At 50.0% G+C, this 19,001-nt stretch overlaps 2 protein-coding genes across 4 annotated transcripts; one reads left to right on the forward strand and one right to left on the reverse strand.

The window, feature by feature from the left end:
- Window positions 1–1,873: 1,873 nt before the first annotated feature.
- On the reverse strand, window positions 1,874–6,770 carry ZNF391 (zinc finger protein 391). 3 transcript variants are annotated; one of them, XM_045203765.2, is made up of 3 exons: window positions 6,507–6,770; window positions 5,042–5,121; window positions 1,874–4,060 (listed from the first exon to the last, which is right to left on the reverse strand). In XM_045203765.2, exon 3 carries the CDS (start codon window positions 3,978–3,980, stop codon window positions 2,910–2,912), a length of 1,071 nt encoding a protein of 356 aa, XP_045059700.1. In that variant the 5' UTR covers window positions 3,981–4,060; window positions 5,042–5,121; window positions 6,507–6,770; the 3' UTR covers window positions 1,874–2,909. The 3 variants fall into 3 exon arrangements, with proteins under 3 accessions (XP_045059700.1, XP_045059699.1, XP_024425979.1); XM_045203764.2 differs by having other exon boundaries at window positions 5,042–5,314; XM_024570211.3 differs by lacking the exon at window positions 5,042–5,121.
- Window positions 6,771–14,229: 7,459 nt separating this feature from the next.
- On the forward strand, window positions 14,230–17,241 carry POM121L2 (POM121 transmembrane nucleoporin like 2). The gene has a single exon (XM_045203673.2). The coding sequence runs from the start codon at window positions 14,230–14,232 to the stop codon at window positions 17,239–17,241; it is 3,012 nt and encodes a 1,003-aa protein (XP_045059608.2).
- Window positions 17,242–19,001: the final 1,760 nt, after the last annotated feature.

Here is a 19,001-nt window from a genome sequence, read left to right on the forward strand (position 1 = left end):
ACGAACGTTAAAAACGGTTGGCGCATAGTCAGGTACCGTGTACCACTAACGAGTAGTTTTCATTACAGAAGAAATCAGCGAATGTGACGCAACTGTCCTTTTCAAAGAGCGACGCGACCGACTCACTGCGGTCCCCGCGCCGGGGTCCCCGAGCGGGCGTGGGACCCGGCTCGCTCCCCCGCAGGCCCTGCTCCGCCCGAGCGTCAGCCGCGTTCACACCCTTCCTCGGAGCCACCGAGAGCCAGGGTCCGGACGTTAAAACGTCAGCGACAGTCGACCACACAATGATGTTTCTCTCTCTAAAAATAAATAAATCTTTAAAAAAATAAAGCCAGACATTATTTGGAAAGGAAGAGAAACAGCAGCGGGCCCCGTGTTGGGAGGGCCCGCTCCCCACGCAGAAGGGGGCCAAGGCGGGCGACGCTACCCAGCGGGCGCCCTACGCGGGGGTCCCGCCCCCCAACCCTGCCCCGGCCACCACGGCCTGCCGGCCAGTGATCCTCAGCGCAGACCCCCGGCGGCGGAAAGAATGGAGTTTGGGGGCGGCTGGTGGATCCACCCGGCGACTTTCCGGAGCGGCCCCGCGGCCCTGTGAGGAAAACGGCGCTCAGGACGCGGCCGCAGCCAAGGGGGCGTGCCAGACGGCGGGGGCGGGGGGGGCGGCGCGCAGGGCCAAGCGCGCGCTCAGCGCCGAGTTCCGCGTTCGCGCGCCGCGTCCCCCGCGGCAGGGCCGCACCCGGCGCCTGGACGCGGGCGGGCTGGGGCAGGCCCTCTTGAAGTTGTCCGGAAGCGCTGGCCAAGTCGCCCTGACTTTCTCCATCAAAGGAAGCCGACCCCACCCCCCAGCACTGGGCCCTGACTCCACCTCCCCCCCGGAAATCCTCCCTGTGGGAAAAGCCTTGCTTTCCTCAAAAAACGGACCTCTGCTGTCCAAACGTGCAGGACCCACGCGCGCCCGTCGCCAGGCGCCTGGTTTGCCCCTCGCACTGAGGAGCCCGAGGGCGAACCGCGGGCTTGTCCTGGCCTCGACCTCACTCCGGTGCGACTAGAACCTGCCCGCTGGTCTGTCTGTCCTCCTGTAGGCTATCGTGAGGCGTTGGTGACACGCGACGGAGGTGGCGGCTGGAGGAAACACCTCCCAGCTTCGGGATTGTGCCCCCGGTTCTCCATTTCCGGTCACGGAGTCACAGGCCCGCGCCGGGGAAGGGAGAGGCCGCGGGGGACGGGGCGCCTGCGCGCAGCGACGGGGCGAGCTGGGCCTTGACCGCGCAGCTGGAGCTGCTCTCGTCGCTCCGCGCGCCGGGAAGCCCAGCTGCCGGCCTCTCCGGAGCGCGGACGAGCTTGTCCCGAGGCAAGGACGTAACTTGGGTAGCACAGAAAGGACCAACCCATGGAGGAAGGTCTCTTGCCATTCAAGAGACTAAGGAGGTTTTGCTGTTAAATTAAATTCTCCTGGTTTGTATTAAAACCAGAGCCCAGGCCTGCATTGCATTATGTGTTAGATGCGACCTCTACGAAATTTAAGACAATTCTAACTTCAAAAAAATCATGGAAAAAAGCACCTGAAAGAATCAGACATCAGAGTGCGAATCAGAATAATGCAAACTGCCACTAACAAGGATTTCTGAGAAGGTGGCAGACCGAAAGTGTCAGAGGAGCTCTTTGTACACATAAATTACTAAAATTCTGTCGCACACCAAAAATTTTTGCCAATCTGACTAAAAAAAAAAGAAAGGTATAATTGGTTATTCATCCACACCAGATGTCTAGTGTGTTGGTCATTGTCATTTCTTTATTTGACAATCTAAGGAAAAAGAAGACAGTACCCCTGACTAAATAGTCAGGTATTATTGCATATTTTAAAAATCCTTGCAGTACACCAGTTGAAAATCTCAGTTTTATAGGGAGCTCAAACAAGACTTCTGTCTTTGAGAAGCTTACAATCCAATTGAATAACCTCATCTTATAGCCTGCAAAAATGAGATTATCTGGTACAACTCTTGCCCAAAGTCACTGAGCTAATCATTGTTAATCAAACAAATGCTAGGAGGTAGGAAAAGTGTGGTTCAGGACAGAATCATGGGTCCCAGAAGCTCAACTTTTAAGGCATAAGAATGGCCAAAAGTGCCAATTCTACAAATGTCAAGTAGGAAAAGAATGGACACATAAGCACTGAGTTTGTCCTTAGTTGTACAAGGTTGGTCAGAGCCAGAGGGAATTGGTTTCATGAAGTCTGTAAACAAAAGTTTAAAAACCGGGGCAGCAATGGTTTTCCAAGAAAACTGAGGAATTAAATGTTTGTAAAAAAGTTTAAGGACAGTCTTGGTAAGGATGAGATAAAATAACACTGGGATTAATCAGGCACATTAGGAGAACTTGAAAAAATATGCTACAGCAAAAAAAGATGAAGAGAAAGATCTGCCCTTAGTGCAGAGACTGCATTTGCCTCAACACTGTTACCGCCAAACTGGTGGGAAGTTTTTTGTCCCGATCTGAAGCCAGTTCCTCTTCTTCTGCGACTGGCACCAGAAACCATGAACAAACACACACAGGATTTCCTAAGTGAGTGAAGGGGCTGATGCGGATGGAAAACAGGGTTCACCGGCTGCCCAGGGACCCAAGCCCCATGGAATGACGAGACAAGGTGTGGAAATGCAAGGTGGCAGGTAGTTGTACACTCTAAAATCGGAGCCCTCCCAAATATTATTAGATTGATGTTAGGTGTTTGAAGTCATCTCCTTATTGTATGGATCGCTCACTTCAGCATTTAGTTTACAGAAAGAAAGGAAGGCTGGCATGAAACTGGCTTATCGCTAGCTAGTGGGAAAGGAAAATCCAACACACATTCATTTTTCTTTTCAGCTGCAGGAAGTCATGCAATGTGCTTTTGCACTAACATTCACACAAGCTCACTCTTTAGTGTGGAGCTGCTGATGTCTGATGAGTGTTGAGCTCTGACTGAAGGCTTTCCCACAGCCATTACACTTGTAAGGCTTCTCTCCGGTGTGAATTCTCTGGTGAATAGCAAGGGATGAGCTCCGACCGAAGCCCTTTCCACATTCTCTGCATGCATGCAGCTTTTCTCCAGTGTGGACTCTCTGATGTTCAGTGAGGGATGAGCTTCGACTGAACACCTTCCCACAGTCCCTGCACTCGTAGGGGTTCTCTCCTGTGTGTGTTCTCTGATGTTCAACGAGGGATGAGACCCAGCTGAAAGTTTTTCCGCATTCACTGCACTCATAGGGGTTTTCTCCCGTGTGTATTCGTTGATGCTGAATTACGGTTGAACGGTCACTGAAGGCTTTCCCACATTCTTTACATTTGTAAGGTTTTTCTTGAGTGTGAGTTCGCTGATGTTGACTAAGGTTTGTGCTTCGGCTGAAGGCTTTTCCACATTCACTACATTCATACGGCTTTTCTCCAGTGTGGATCCTCTGATGTAGCGCAAGGTGGGTGCTCCGGCTGAAAGCTTTCCCACACTCACTGCATTCATAAGGTTTCTCTCCAGTGTGAGTTCTTTGATGTTCAATCAGGTGTGTACTTCGGCTAAAAGTTTTGCCACATTGTTTGCATTCAAAAGGTTTTTCTCCACCATGAATTCTACTGTGGGTAAAAAGTTCTGATTGGTAGTTAAAGGCTTTCCTGCATTCATTGCACTTACAAGGTTCCTTTTGTGGGAAGACTTTTTGGTGTTTAATTAAGTCTGAATTATCTTTGGAGTTTTTCCTGGATGTGGGGAATCTAGCTGCCTTTGGAATATGCTGTGTATTAAGTTTTGATCTGAGACTAAGGTCACTGGATTCTGGGCCTCTCTTCCCAATGACGAGCTCCTTGACAGTCACTGACAGTCTTCTGACAGCTGTTTTCTCAGAAGATTTCTTCAGTGAAGGACATGTTATCTTCATTGACAGCTGGCCCTCATTTCCACAGGCTTCTGCTTTTGTAGGACCTGGAGTAGTACTCCCTATGAGATTTTCCATTGCTGACCCTGAGAATTGTAGTTCTTCAGAAATAGCCTGACTGCTGTTGGTGCTTTGCTTCAGTTCAAATCTTCCTATATCTGAAAGACATTTAAAGTGCAGATGTCACCTCTGTCTAGTGTGGAGAGCAAAGACAACTAATTTGTTCTTCATGCACACTAGCAAATTTATATGGAGAGAAAATAAAATGAGGCAGTGGAAGAGTAATCTGGATTTTCAGCATAGGTCTGTTGGTAACTATATAAAAACAAGAAGGAAATAACCAATCTGGTTTTATGTACCCTGAACTGTAAAAAGATGTGTGACTCGATGATCTGGTCCAAAGCTATGGTTCCTACAGTTTAATTTTAGGTCCCAACTCAGGCACATACTGTCTACCTAACTTGAAATGAGACTAGAATGAACAGACTCAAATACCCAGAGTCACATGACAGCCCCATGTCTGTGTTTCAGATGAAACCACTCGAGAAACAGGCCAATAGGGCTGTGTTCTGCAATGGCCTAGGAAAGAGTAGATAGGGGAGTGTGGAGGACATTGAGAGCAGTTGGCAGGCAAATTGGAAATAGTCCTGTACTAGGCAAAATTTGGCAAACTCACCTAGAAAGGGAAGTTCTATAAAAAAGAGAAATGTGTCTCTGCTCAGCAAGATGACTCAACTTTCAGAAAAGAAGGAAGATCCCTTAATATATGTGGGCTATAGATATAATGACAAATTAGACAGTTACCTTTCTGTATTCCCCCTCCTCTTGGCTTTCTTTCTGGTCAAAGGCAAAGCTGGGAATAGGTCTTATCCCAACTCTTCCCAGATACAAAGTAAAGGACAATAGACATTTATGCCTGGGTAAGTCCCTAGTTCTTTCATGATAAAAGGTAAAGGGGATGGAGCTGTGCCAAGTCCAAACTCTCTAGGTGAGCTGAGGCATCTATCCAGCCTCCTTGTCAAACTCCTCACATTGGGTATGTGTTCACAGGGGGTATAGCTTTCTCCTGAGGGTGAAAACAGAAGGAAGCTGACTCTTCCACTACCGTAGGGCTGTTGATCCTCTGGCAAGTCACTCACCTTTATAAAAACCTGGCCCCACACTGCAAAATGGCACTACTGGGGCTTGCTTGTCTTTCTTCACAAAGCTTCTGTGAATGCTATGAGTTAAAAGATGGCAGACGACAAGGAATGTCATATAAAACAAAAGGAGATTATATTATTGCTGTGGTTACTGCAAATGAATTATTTTAAAATTGTAATGGGGTACGTTTAAGGAAAGATGCTTGAAGAGGATCTGAGAGGCTCCCTTCAGCAGGTGCTGCTCCACGGTTGGACAGAGGCATTCTTTTCCTGGAAGTGGAGGATGCACATGAAATGGTGACGAGAGGCCTGGCGGATGTGACCAACGTCTCAGGTGAGCCCCCAGATATATTTCAGCGAGGCCAGGTGATCATGATCTCCACAAGCTTAGGGCCATGCCCTTCTCCAGGTTTCACCCAGGGTTCCTCTACCACGGTGTGAAACATTGCCTCTCCTTCCCTTTTTACCCTGCTTTCTTTGTCATACTTCCTTATCTACATCACCTTACTGCTCTACGACCTCTGTGTCCCTACCAAAGGTCTGAAGTCCAGCAGTAACCAAGTACTGGGGCACCAGCAAACGCCACCTGCTCTTAAGTGACTAACTTTCCAACAGTGCTGGCCACCTCCTGTCCTCACCATCTGAAACTCCTTTGCCCGCACCACTTCCTCTTATAAAGAATTCCTGATCTGAGAAGAAGTCTCCCTTTTCTCTGCTGTCTTCAACATGAAAAAATCATGTCATTCAGAAGGAAGCATGTTCTGAAGGTTAGGGAGCAGCTCTTCTCTGGGCTGCCAGCTTCCTGGGGCCTTTGCACAGAGGAATTGGCCCTTGGAGAGAGATGACCACATCCCCAGGTCTAGCAAAGACGGGCTTCAGACAAGTGTACATGGAAATGGGCTCAAAAACACGACAAATTCACAGAATTTGATGTACAGAATTTGTCAACACCTCCACCAACAAATAACACCTATTATAGTCAAGTACCAACCCTCATCATCAGAACCATAAAATAAAGGTTCTGTAGCTCCAAGTAAGGTGCTTTATCTCTGTGCCTCAGTTTCCTCATCTGCCTGGGGGATGATGACGGTACATTTCAGGGAGTTAGTGCAAGGATTTCACGAGGTAGCGCTGGTAAAAACTCTGCAGACAGAGCCTGGCAAACTGCCCAGTGAAGAAGCCATCCTGGCCCTGCCGGAGGGGAGAGGAACGCATCTCCCGGGGATGCCCAGGACCAGCACCCGCGTCGGTGGGGCAGGGACCCGGCCGAGCCCGCTCGTGAGGCCAGCGCCGCGCTCGGAGACACCCCGCCCACATGCATAGCGATCCGGGCCGATCTGCAGACAGATCCCCCGGGCCATCGCCCGCTGCCTCAGGGAACCCTGTGTCCCCTCAAGACCACTTCCCAGAGCCCCGGCCCACCTGCCCGGCCCCGCCACAGAGTCTTGCTCGCCCCACTCACCGACCGCCTTCCCACTAGCGTCGCCTCAGTCACCGGGGGACCCGCGCTCTCCCGGAACCTAAGTGCTCGGCGTGTGGGGAAGCCGGAAGCATTAGCAGAAACTGCACGGACCGTCTTCTCCAGCGCTAGCCGAGTTCCCGGGGTCCCAGCCGCTCTTCACACTCTTCGTTCAGACCCCTGGTACTTCCTGCGTGGTGGTCAGAGCAGGTCCACGCCGTTCAGCCGCGGGGACTAATGCTCCAGGCGAAGACGCCCCGTTAGAGAACTCGGGGCTTGTACGCCCGCTGCGCATGCGCAGAGAGCGGCTTTCGGGCGGTGCTGAAACCTTGAGCTCGTCCTCCGAGTCCCCGGAGGCGAACGCCCAGCCGTCGGCCCACGCTTTTTAGGTAGTTTTAAGTAGCGTGTCCCGAGAGCTAGTCAAAATGAGTGTGGACAATAAAAGGATCCGCCCTACTGGTTTTTGTGAGGCTTAAATAACACTCTGCTGTTCAGCGATCGTCAACGTTTCTGTTTAATGATCACGCCTGCACTTCGCAAGTCTCACGTTTGCGCCTCTTCACAGCTTTGCCTGCTCGCGAGGGTCATCTCTTGGCCCTCTGCTATCTTCTCAGATAAAATTGAGTTTCCTGTCCGTTGCGAAACTCCTGAGGGGGGAGCGACTACAGACACATTTGGGGGAAGTTACATTGGAGAGATTCAAAATTTGGATTCGGAGGGCAATATTTATGTGGCTTCTGATCGCTTCTGTGTGGAGTGAAAGTGCAATGTCATATTTGTGGGAGGTGCAAAATGCAACTGCATCTGTCTGGGTGGTTCCTGAACGTACGGGAAACACAGGAGCCTTGGTGTGCGGAGGCTTCCAGAACCCTAGTCCCGGGAATCAGCCCCAAAGCACAATAGAACTCCTGATCCTTGTGGGAACGGATCCAGAGGCATTCGATTGGAAGTGGGATTCTGAAAGCCTGGCTCCCTCGCAGGCAAAGAACCACGTCTTGGAGAGGGGATGGGATGGGACAGGATGGGTCAGGACATTTCCACCTGAGGCAGGTGTGCTAACCCCACGCCCCCAGGTTCTTCTCCAGTGGCGGTTTCCTCGGGCCTACTTCTGCGGCGCATCCTCGGTTCCCTCTGCTCTTCCTCACCAGCCCGGACAGCCTTGGAAGAGGCGGGGTCAGAGGCTGTCGGGACTCAAGGCACCGCTATAACCAGCCGATTCTCAGGAGATTGGGGGTGAAGGGTGATTGTAAAACGCTGGGAAAAGAGACGGAAGGGGAGCAGGGGAAAAGACGAGGAAAACTGAAACGTTCTCCTTTTGGAAACACAAGGTGTGATGATGGAGCTGGACCTCAGCGAGGGGCCTCCGTGTGTACGCAGAGCGCAGCTGGAGCGCGCGGACCGTCCTTCATTGTGGATTTTGTAGCAAATCCGCTGCTAAACTGTATTCAGCAGCTGAGCTAAATCTCCTTCGAGAGCTTATACAGGTAAACCTTCCCAAGATTCGCCTGAGGATCAGTCTGCCATGCAAGTGTGGTGCACAAGTCCCATGTCCTCTCCTTCCACACAAAGATCTTGCCTTCTACTAGAAAAATTAAGACATGTCTAATAAATTAAGACTCACTGACTGTGGCACATTGCCCCTGGGGTAAAATGCCCTTCCCCAGGATTCCCATCAGGGGAACAGTTAAAATACTGAGTCAGAGATGCCTCCTCCTTCATTTGTCTCCTACACTATTTCATGGAGAAGGGGGTGATAAATTCCACATTTACTTCCATTAAAGGGATTTTCAGATTATTGTCCATGTACTATGCCTCGATTGATTGTGCACTACAAGCAAATGCAAATATAACACAATCTACAAGAAGTATTTTTAACTTGTAGATTTGGGGTCACAGGAAAAACATCAGTTTTCAGTGTGTATAACTATTTGGTAGAGAGAAGTATGGCAGGAAGGTTTTAAAAAGACTAAACACAAAATGAGGTTGTGTTTGGATAAAATTCTATGGGAGACATGGAACAGAAGTAACAAATTCAAAGAAACAAAGTATCAATATAAAATCTTCCACTAAAGATTGAACAAGTCCTCTCCACCCCAGGACGTGGGTAAGTGTTAATTACTATAGTTTTTAGATTCTTTTGATAGAAGGCATGATATCCTTCAGGGGAATTTACACTTATGAAGAAAAATGTTACATGTTCACTGAAAAATATGACAGGGAATACCAAGTTTGTGAAAATACTTTTAGGGGGGTAAGAAAACCCTAAGGCAGTGAAGTGTACAGCAGGGCCACACACGGTCACCACAACATTTCTCTATGTAATGACAAGCGTTTTTCCTTTTTCCAAGAAAAAGTTTGTCAGATTCTTACCATTGTTCTCCACTGGTTGCTTTTCACTGCCCTGTTTGTTTGTTTGTTTGTTTGTTTTTTCCTGGTGCCCAGTAAATAAGGGCTGACAGATTTAACCAACTATTCCATAGCTATTTAATGGAAATAATCCGTTGCATTCTGTTTATTTTTCCTGGCACAACTGTATGAAAACAAGGATTGCTTTTTCAGTGGTATTTGCATTCCTTCTCTACTGACATGCACTGAACGTCAACAGGTGCTGGATGAATTGGTTCTGTGGGGCTTAAATATCTGCTTGGTTACCTTTCCTGAGTTCAAGAATGAATCTGCCGCACTCTGAAACTGAAAGGGTCATTGATCCCATTCCTGTGCAGAGTCGAGAACATTTCCTTGGGATCTAAGTAGCTCAGATGGCAGAACACTTGACTTTTAGTCTGGGGTCTAGGGCTCAAGCCCCTGTCATGTCCGGGCACTTATCTTCTTGCTCCTCCTGGTTCAAAGGGTGCTTAATTTTTGACTAAAGGAAATTTGGGTTAAAGTTTCAAGACTTGTACCTGCCTAGAGTGAGGAAATGCCAAGAAATCAATTATCTTCAATCTTAACCGGTAGCTGAGATTTGCTACTCTAGTCCAAGCAGAAGGTGATTTAAGCAGTTTTTTAATAATGGAGATTTCCTAAGGAACATAGCACAACAGGCTTACAGTCCATGGCATGTAAGAATGCTATCCCTAGCGTTCTTACACCCTGTAGACTAGGGTGTTTTAAAAAAGGAACTGAAAACTGTATTTATTGAGTAAAGTATTCACCCTGACAAAACCCAGCACTTTTAGATTTTTAGCTCTTCACTCTCACAACTGAGCTACTTGGCAGTTGGGGAAAGCTTTCCCACACTCATGGTGATGTCACATTCTAGTGGCAAGCACAATAGTAGGGAGTCGTTTGACCAATACTGCAGTATGGTCTTTAGGTGAAATAGCCTATCCAGAAATATGAGAACACTGTACCATTTTGCAGTTTTGGCCAATTGTGCGTTGATGGTGCAGGTGACTGCTCAGTGGATTGCATTTTTCTTTAGAAATATGCATTTTCCCCTCCTTCTCTGCTGAAAGATTGTACTTCCCATTCCAGTTGAAGATAGAACTGTGGTCTATGTAGAAAATCCCAAGGAACTTAAAAACAAACAAAATACCTAGAACTAATAAGTATGCTCAGCAAAGTCACAGAATACAAGATCAAAATGCAAAAATCAATTGTATTTCTATACGAGCAATAAACACATGGGCACCAGACTTAAAACACAGTACCACTTACATCTACAGAGAGAGAGAGAGAGAGAGAGGGAGAGAGAGAGAGGAAATATTAGATGCAAATCTACTGGGACCTTTCATGCTAAAAACTACAAAATACTGATGAAAGAAGTCAAAGACCTAAATAAAGAGGGCAGTATTCTGTGTTCATTGATCTGAAGACTCAGGATAGTAAAGGTGCCAACTCTCTTCAAAATGACGTAAGTTTAACACAATTCTCATAAAAACCCAGGCGAGTTTTTCTTTTGTAGAAATAGACATAAGTATTCCAAAATGGAAATACAAATGGGTTTGAATAACTAAAATGACTCTGAAAAAGAGGGATAGAGTGAAAAAAATCACTTGTGATTTCAGAACTTATAGAGCCCAGTAATAAAGACTGTGCACCAGTGGCAGAGTGATAGGCTTATAAGTCAGTGAAACAGTATAGAGAACCCAGAAATCACTACATACAAGTACACTGAGTTGTTTTTGACAAAAGATTCAAAGCAATTCAGTAGAGTAAGAAAAGTCTTAGTCTTTTCAAAAAAGTGGTAGTTAAACAATTGGATATCCACTGGCAAAAAGAAAACCCTTTATATTATTTAAAAATTAGCTGAAATGGTTCATAAATGTAAGTAAAACATAAAACTTTTAGAAAAAAGCATAGAAAATTTGGGAGTCTGGGGCTTGGTGGAGAGTTCTTAGACATGACACCAAAAACACAATCCATAAAAGACAATTTTGACTAATTGGATTTCATCAAAATTAAAAACTTTTGCTCTGCAAAGGACCCTGTTAAGAAGATGAGAAGGCAAGGTACAGACTGGCAGAAAATATTTGCAAACAATATATGTGACAAAGGGCTCATACTAGAATATACAAAGAACTCTCAAGACTCAACACTAAAACAATGATCAATTCAATTAGAAAATGAGCAAAAGGCATGAAGAGACGTTCCACCAAACAGGGTATACAGAAGGGAAGTAAGCCCATGAAATGATGTTCAATATCACTAGTCATTTGGGAAATGTAAATTAAAACCATGATGAGCTATCATCACACACCTGTTAGAAGAGATAAATTAAGAAATGATGACACTGACAATGGCACAAAGATGCAGAGACACTGTATCTGTCACACCTTGTAAATGCTACAGACACTCTGGAAAATAGTTGGGCAGTTTCTTAGAAGAAGTACACTTGTCATACTATCCAGCATTTATCCCAGAACAATGAAAACTTATGCCCACACCAAAACCTGCACATTGCTACACATAGAAGCTTTGTTTGTAACAGCCCAAACCTGGAAACGACTGAAGAGTCCCTCAATACGTGAACGGTTAGGCACTGTGGTACATCTACACTGTGGAATACTACTCAGCAGTTTTTAAAAAAGAATTATCAATACATGTAACAGTTGACACGGATCTCAAGGACATTGTACTAAGTGAAAAAGAACAACCAATCTTTTTTTAAATACTTTTTTATAATTAAGGTAGTCATCTAATGCAAATCTTTTTTTTTTTTTTTTGAAGGCTCTATTTGCCCATCTTTAGAGAGGGGAAGGGAGGGAGAAGAACATCAATCAGCTACCTCTCACACCCCACCAACTGGGGACTTGGTTGCAACCCAGGCATGTGTCCTGACCAGGAATTGAACCTGCAACCTTCCCATTCAGAGACCAGGGCCCAACCCACTGAGCCACACCAGCTAGAGCAGAAACAACCAATCTTAAAGGTCACATTCAAAAGCCTACATTCCTAAAGATCAAAGGTTTACCACCTTGTAAGTGGGGCCTGTCCAGCGTCTGCACAGAGGCAGCTGCTAACCAACAAGTGTTTGGTGTTCAGGGACTTCCTAATAGCTCTGCTCTCTGGATATAAGAAACGGGGACAGGAGGTCCTATTATTATTGTTCTTGTTATTATCTCTGACCCCAAACGACATCCAATAGAAATTGTGGCCACCAAGTAATAATTTGAGCAATATATCTCGTTTATTCTCTGTATTCCAGGGGCACCTTCCCCGTGAAAACTGCACCCTTGGAAGCAAATTAAAATGGCTTCTTTTATCCAAAAGATTGTCTGTGAGACGTGACTTGAAACACACGAGGCGGTTAACTGACCTGCCCCTCCAGGCGCAGAGTGGCTGCGCGACCCCTCAGGTGCTGCCCAAGAGGGTCCCCCCAGGTCTACTCTGCGCGACGAACGCCTCCTGGGGGGAAAAAACCTGATTTGGGACATTTTGTCGGGTTGGAAAAGCGCAGGCCCAGAGGCGAGGGCTCGGGCCATCTGCTTGTGGAAGCGCGGGTCCCCGACGTGCGCGGGAGAGAGAGGCGCGGGAAAGGAAGGAAAGAAAAGCAGAGCCACAAAGGGTTTTTTCTTGGGCCTTTCGCTCGCGTCTCCACTCCCGACGCGCGTCCACCCCGGACTGAAGGCAGTTCCCTCCGCGCACGGAACCCCATCGGGACAGGGGACTGGGCGCACCTTTCCACGTCCCTCCTGTCTTCCCTCCAGCCGCCCAGGAACCACCTCGGGGAAAGGATTTTCAGCCAAAAGTGAAGATCTAGGTGGGTCAGGGAGACGCGTCCCCTCCCTGACGTCCACACAGGAAGGAAGGGGGCAGGGGAAGACGCGCGCCCAGGCCAGAGATTCCACGCAGATGGGAAGGAGAGTCAGCGCCGCGCTCACCTGGACCCTGCGAACCGCCCTCAAGCGCGGGGACCAGCTGCAAGCCGATGGGTGCCGTTTACGGAATGAGTGCACTTTAATCCTCTTACATATTTCTGAAGAAGAAAATGGAATAAATGCATACAATCAACTGCAAAAACGAAGTGCATATTTACAGTTTAACTGAAACCGGCTACCAAAGAAATACTTAAAAAGGGGGAAAAAACAAAACTGGCTACAAAAAATAACATGCTGAATGAAGAATACATTGTCTGTGATCGTTTACTATAAAAACAATAAAATGCTTTTTCTCTATAATTTTTTAAAATTAGAAAATATATCATTTTAAAGGGGACAATAGACGACTAACTTGGATGCAGTTATTATGGAGAAGCCAAATAGCTGATTCTTACACAAATATCATAAGGTCTCATTTAATTTGCGGCTCCATATTTTGCGAAACCAGAGTCAACTGTGACTTACATTCTGAAAATATCAAAAACAAGTAACTTTTAAAGATTACTAAAACAGTTCCTTTTAATTAGAATAAAATCGGCCCAGATGGAATCCGACTCTTTCGAGAAAGGTCGTCCGAAAATGAGTTCCCTTCAGAACCCAGTCTTGTCCGAAAGCGGGTGCGGAAGTCTCCCACTTTTTTCCTCCGCTCCCGGAGCTCCGGGCCCGCTGCTCCAGGTGGGGCCGCGGGCGGCGAGAGAAGGGAGGGTGGCCCGAGCTCGGGGCCAGCGGTGCTTGCGGGGCTCAGGTTCTGGGTGGGTAGATGAGTCGTCCCGAGGCCCCGCCTGACTCAGGCGAGCAATGGGAGGGAGCCCCGGATTCTTCGGATTCTTCGCGGGAGGCAAGCCTGGATAAGGCCGGAGGCGGCTGCGTCTGCAGCGTGTCCTCCGGACAGATGGCTGGCACCTATTGGCCTCAGAAAGGCAAGGGCAGCGGGAAAGAGGAACCAGCAAATCGGGCGTCCAGTGTCCCTGGCTGCTGCGCCACGACCGCCCGCGGGCTGCCCGGGCGCACCCACAGGCCTGCGGTCCTGGGCTCCCCGCTCCAACTCCGGGAACCCGGCGCCCACTCTCGCCAGCTCTGCGAGACTCGGTGACCTCGGCCGCTTGGTCCCAGGACTGTGCTCCGCACTCCCCCTCGAAACCCTCTCCTCGCCAGAGCCCCCGGCTTAGGCCTCCAAATAGCAGAGCCTACGGGGTCCCGCGTGTCCCTGTTCCCACTCAGCACTGACCTGCGGTCGCGGGGCCTGTGGGTGTCGAGGGCCCCGAGACCCTCGCACTTTCCGCGCGCCCGGATCCCAACCGTCACCGAACCCCGCGCATTTGGACTCGGTTGAGTCGGCAGATGTCGGAAACCTCGGAGGCCGAAACCATCCTCGAAGTCACGGAGCCGCCCCACTGCCCATCATGGGCAGCTACCTGGGTAAACTGGGGCCCTCGCCAGCCGCGGCACAGGGGCGCACAGATCTGGCCCAGACGCCGGTGACCCGCCGGCCCTCTCAGGCCCTTCACCAGGTCCACCGGGTTCAGCACGTCCACCGCGCCCACCCTGCCCCTCGGCTCAGACCTGCGAGAAGGCCAAGGACCTGGGACCCTGCCAACCCCGCCTCGTGGGTAGTGAATGAGGCCTGGAAGCGCTTTCCCATGAAGCGGCCCCAGAATTCCATCGTGGGGCCTCTCCCCTCAGACTGGTGGGAAAGTTACTTAAAGCGGACTATTTGGTCCCTCCGGCACCCCAGGGCAGTGTGGAGCCCGGTGACCATCAAAATCACTCCTCGGAGAGGGCTCCCCGCCAAGTCCCCAGCGCAGGCCATCAGCTTAGCGGGGCCCTCACTGTCTGAGGAGCCCCCAGACCCACGTGCAAGGGAGGTAGTGCTCAGGGCCCTCAGAGAGTGCAAGAAGGGGAGACTGCGCTTGGAAGAAACACCGTCCCCGCCCCCCGAAAGGCTGGACGGTGAGAGGAGGAGTCCAGATGCCAGACCGTCCGCGTTTAAGCCTCTGAGGAGAAGTGGAGACCTCTCTTCCTTTGTGCCGAGTCTTGGGCCCCTGAAGAGAAGCCTGGGCTCCTGGAGCTCAGACCACAGCCTGAGGAGGAGGCCCACTTCCTCCTCCGTGAGCTCCTTGGGCAGCTCACACGCAGGCGGGCCCCTCCGTTCCAGGAGAAATGCAATTACGAGCTCTTATAGCTCTTCCAGAGATTCCTCTGAGACCTGGAAGAGAAACGTTCTCTCTTCATCCTTCCACATGCCCGAGTGGCCAGTGAAAAAGAAAGCCGGCCAGCAGGGTCACTCTGCAGCCGCACTGCCATCAGAGGAGTCCCGGGCAGCAACGTCTGACAGCACTGGGCAGCGAAGTGAGGCTATTCCACAGCTACTCTCTCACCCTGCGACCCTGCTGTCCCTGAGCCTACCTCCCCAGCTTGGTTATGCAGTCCCTGCTGAGGACCTGGCCTTGGGGACGAAAGCTGGACTTCAGTGGAGCAGCAAAACCAGACAAGATACAACAGAGATCACCACAGGCCCTCCCCTATGTGTCACTCTGCCTGCTGCAGGCACAGCTGCAACCCAGGGCACAAATCTTCAGGTGGCATCTCCAGGCCCACTGGCCTCCTCACCGTTGAGGGGAGAAGAAATCAGTGTGGCCCACTCATCTATGAAGACACCCAGGCTGCTGGCCCCACCCTTGTGCTCGCAGTCAGAGCCCCTTCCAGGCCCCTCTTGGGATGAAAAGCCTGCAGCCACCGTCACCCGTCTGACCCCTGCTTCTCCAACGTCACCCATCACTGACACCACAGGGCCGCCTCTGACCAGGCAGGCTGACAGGTCTGCCAGACCCCCAGACCCACCCACCGTGACCCCTGCATTGCCCTCTACACGGAGGGCTTTGTTTGGAATGGCGAGGAGACCAGCTCGCCATCTTTCTGCGTCTGCACCTCCTGCTGCAACTTCTGCTGACCGCGAATGGAAACCCATTTGGGGGCCCCCACCCACCAGTGACACTGGGGACTCCTTATGTTCCAGGATCTCAGTCACAGCTGTGGCACCATCACCTCCAGGCGTCTCAGTGCCCACGTTCAAGCCCATCTTTGGCAGCGTAGAACCGCTTAAAAGTATGCCTGTGACAGCTCCCTCTTTCAAGCAGGCCTCTCCTCCAGCTCCTCCTGCTAGTATCCCCCTCTTCCAGGACCTGGTCAAGTCGGCCTCAGTGGCCATGTCCACCCCCCCAAGCAGCACATCCAAAGACTCTTCTTTCAAGCCACCTCTGGATTTGGATGTAGCGGATGTTACTGGTGCTGTGGGCAACACTTACTCCGTCCCTTCCACTTCTCACACTTTTCCCCTTGGGGCTTCCCATGGCTTCAGGGCCAGCTTCTCCCCAGGCACAGGCTTCATTGTCCCACCTCCCCAGCATTCCACCATTCCTGTGGGGAACACAGCCAACATCGGTAGCCAGGTTCCTCCCAGCACTGCTCAGACATCCCCTGGTAAAAGCACTGCCAATTTTAAGCGCAAGGGCAGCCCTCTGTTGGCCTCTGCCCTCGTAGCCACAGGCCAGCCCACACTGTCATCTGGCATCTCCAATCTGACCTCAGTAGTCACAGGTCCTTTGGGGTCAAGCTCAAAGCCACCTTTCCCCCTATCTCTGGGAGCCACCCCCCAGCCTGCATTTGGGGCTGCAGGTGAGCAAAAGCAAGGGGCCCCCCAACCAGCCCTTGGCCTGAGCTTCAATAGTTCTGTTTTTGGAAACTCAGCTGTGGCATCCCCTACCCCAAGTCCAGTTCAGCCAGCCCTCAGCAGCCCCACACAGTCAGCTTTTGGGGTGTTGACACCCTCAGTCCCCGCCTTCCACACCCCTGCCAGCACCCCAGCAGATTTCCCCCTCCGTCCAGCCCGCGCCACTGGTTTTGGAGTTATCACCGAGACCCGCAAGAACGGGGCTCACGGCTCAGTGTTTGGCAGCACGGCCCCACGACCATTTGCCTTTGGGGGATTAGTGACCCCTATGGACTGTGGGGAGTCTGCAGTCCCAAACATGAGCTCTAAGTCTGGGGTGCTCTCCATTGGAGCAATGCCAAGAGGGGCCACTCACACTGTCACACCCTTTGGAAAAGGCTGGAGTCAGAACACCCAGGGCCTGACCAGCCAGAGCACCCCTTTTGCCTCGGGGAGGGCCAGCATTTCTGCAAGGAAGACTATGCTTGGGGGTTCCCCCATGGCCCCCTTAGTTCAGAGCATCCCTGTCCCTAGGCCAGTTAAGACAGGCAGTAGCTTTGGGAATCCCTCTCCACCTGCCAAGGGCTCCGTTGGGAGAGGGTCTTTTAAATCATCAGCCCCTTCATTTTCCATTGGTGCAAAACCCAAAACCCCCAAAAATCGAGAACCAGGGCATTCCCGAAGGCATCATACCCACAAGAAATAGCCTGAGTCCCTCATTGTCACCCTGACTCGGACCTCAGTACTGTCCGGAAGAGCCTCAGTATCTTCTAATCCTCTAAAGCAAAAGTACCCAGATTTAAGGCTAGAGCTTTATGTTCACCTGCAGGTCCTCCTCTAAATTCTGGAAAGTGGGTAGTGGTGAGAGCAGAAAGAAACCGGGTGGGAGATCTGGACTTGAACAGAAACGTCTCCTCCTGCCCACTCCTCTCTGCCTCAGGTGTGAGCTCAGTCAGAACACTGCCTCCTGCTTTCCTTGGGAGCAGACATGCCAGGAAGGCAACAGGTACAGTCCCACCCCTAACCCCTTGCATCTTTGGGAGGAGGAATGGATTCTAAGTCTTAGCTTTTATTTGGCTCTAAGAAGTGGCTCCCTTTCTCTGGTTCCTGACAATGCTGAGTCCTCAGTTCCTCAGTGGGTTCTCAGAGGAGTTCTGATGTAATTTGAACTGGAACCAGCTTTTCCTTGAGGACCAATGGTCAGCCCTGAGGGTGCGGTGCCACTTCCTCCGATTAAAGTGTTTTAACTGTTTTCCAGGAGAGGTGGCATTCCAGACCCATCCTTCTCTCTGCCAGTTTAGCTCCCAAGAGATTGGTGAGTGAAGACTCAGGCTGTCAGATCCATAAGTCACTCCTCATCCAGAAAAGGGGAGCTCTGGGCCAGCGTCCCTCCAGGCTGGGAGCAGGCAGATGGGCCTTGCCTGCTTGCCACGTCTTCACTCACCATTCTCCAGGGTGTATGCAGAGACTCCTCTTCCCTGTATCTAATGGGATGGTCCTGTGTACTTTCAGTTGAGTCTGGAGAACGAATGACTTGCAGGAGTGGTGCCCTGAGGATGGAACGAGACTTACCTGTACGATGTAAGCCTGGGGCCTAGCTGATGGGATGAGTCAAGTTGCAGCACAGTATGGCTACGAATGCCAATTTTCAAACTTTTTGACTTTAAGGGAGGATTCATCAGGAGGAAGAAGGGTCAGAGCAGGGACAGGCAGGGTGGTGCAACCTTGCTTCTTCTCCCTACAGCTTATGCTGTGTTACCTCCAGTAGCAGCAAGAAACGCTCAGTTAGGGAACCAAAGCTTACACCTCCTTTTCGTTTTAATTTGTACCTGAAGTTACTCCTCCACATTTACATTTCTCCCAGGAGGGCAGGGCAGGCAGGGCAGGAAGTCTCTTGGGCCTGAGAACAGAGGGGAAAGCAAAGGGCAGACACCAAGGCTCTGGAACCAGTAGCAGGTCTGTGACACATTGTTTAGCACTTCTGAGCATCCTGAAGGGAAAAAAGGACAAGAACGACTCGCAGAAGACATCTATCTCCTGTTTTGCTTTATGGATACCTTGGAAGAGGCGTAACTGGAAAAATGAGCCATCTTAAATTGGTTAATAAAATAAAAATTGTCAAAATAAGTTAATGATGTAGAAATGACTGGGAAATGCATGCCGATGCAGAGGCAGAAAGATGTTAAGAAACTGTCCAAGCCCACCCAGGTAGCGAAGGTGAGATTCAGGATTTAAACCCAAATGGCTCCAAAGTCTGGGCTTCTTCTCCCTCATATGACAAGTCACCACGGTTGGAACTGTACCCCAGGTCTCTGTGACTCTTAAGTATTCATGCTGTTTGCTCCAGCAAAATAAATGGGTGATACTATGTCATATAACTTAGTCACGTAGTCACGTGTCCATAATCACACACCTCCTGTCACCTTTGCCAGATTCTGTTAGAAGAAAGTCACAGGTTGTGCTAGA

The sequence above is a fragment of the Desmodus rotundus genome, chromosome 12 (assembly GCF_022682495.2).
Source record: "Desmodus rotundus isolate HL8 chromosome 12, HLdesRot8A.1, whole genome shotgun sequence".
Classification (NCBI taxonomy): Eukaryota; Metazoa; Chordata; class Mammalia; order Chiroptera; family Phyllostomidae; genus Desmodus; species Desmodus rotundus.

Bases quoted from the DNA above. Each gene is read 5' to 3' on its own strand.
- ZNF391 (XM_045203764.2), bottom strand. From the start codon at position 5,159: ATGACATTCCTTGTCGTCTGCCATCTTTTAACTCATAGCATTCACAGA. The intron at 4,061-5,041 runs GTGAGTGACTTG...AATGTCTTTCAG, and splicing joins GGGGCCAGGTTTTTATAAAG to ATATAGGAAGATTTGAACTG.
- POM121L2 (XM_045203673.2), top strand. From the start codon at position 14,230: ATGGGCAGCTACCTGGGTAAACTGGGGCCCTCGCCAGCCGCGGCACAG.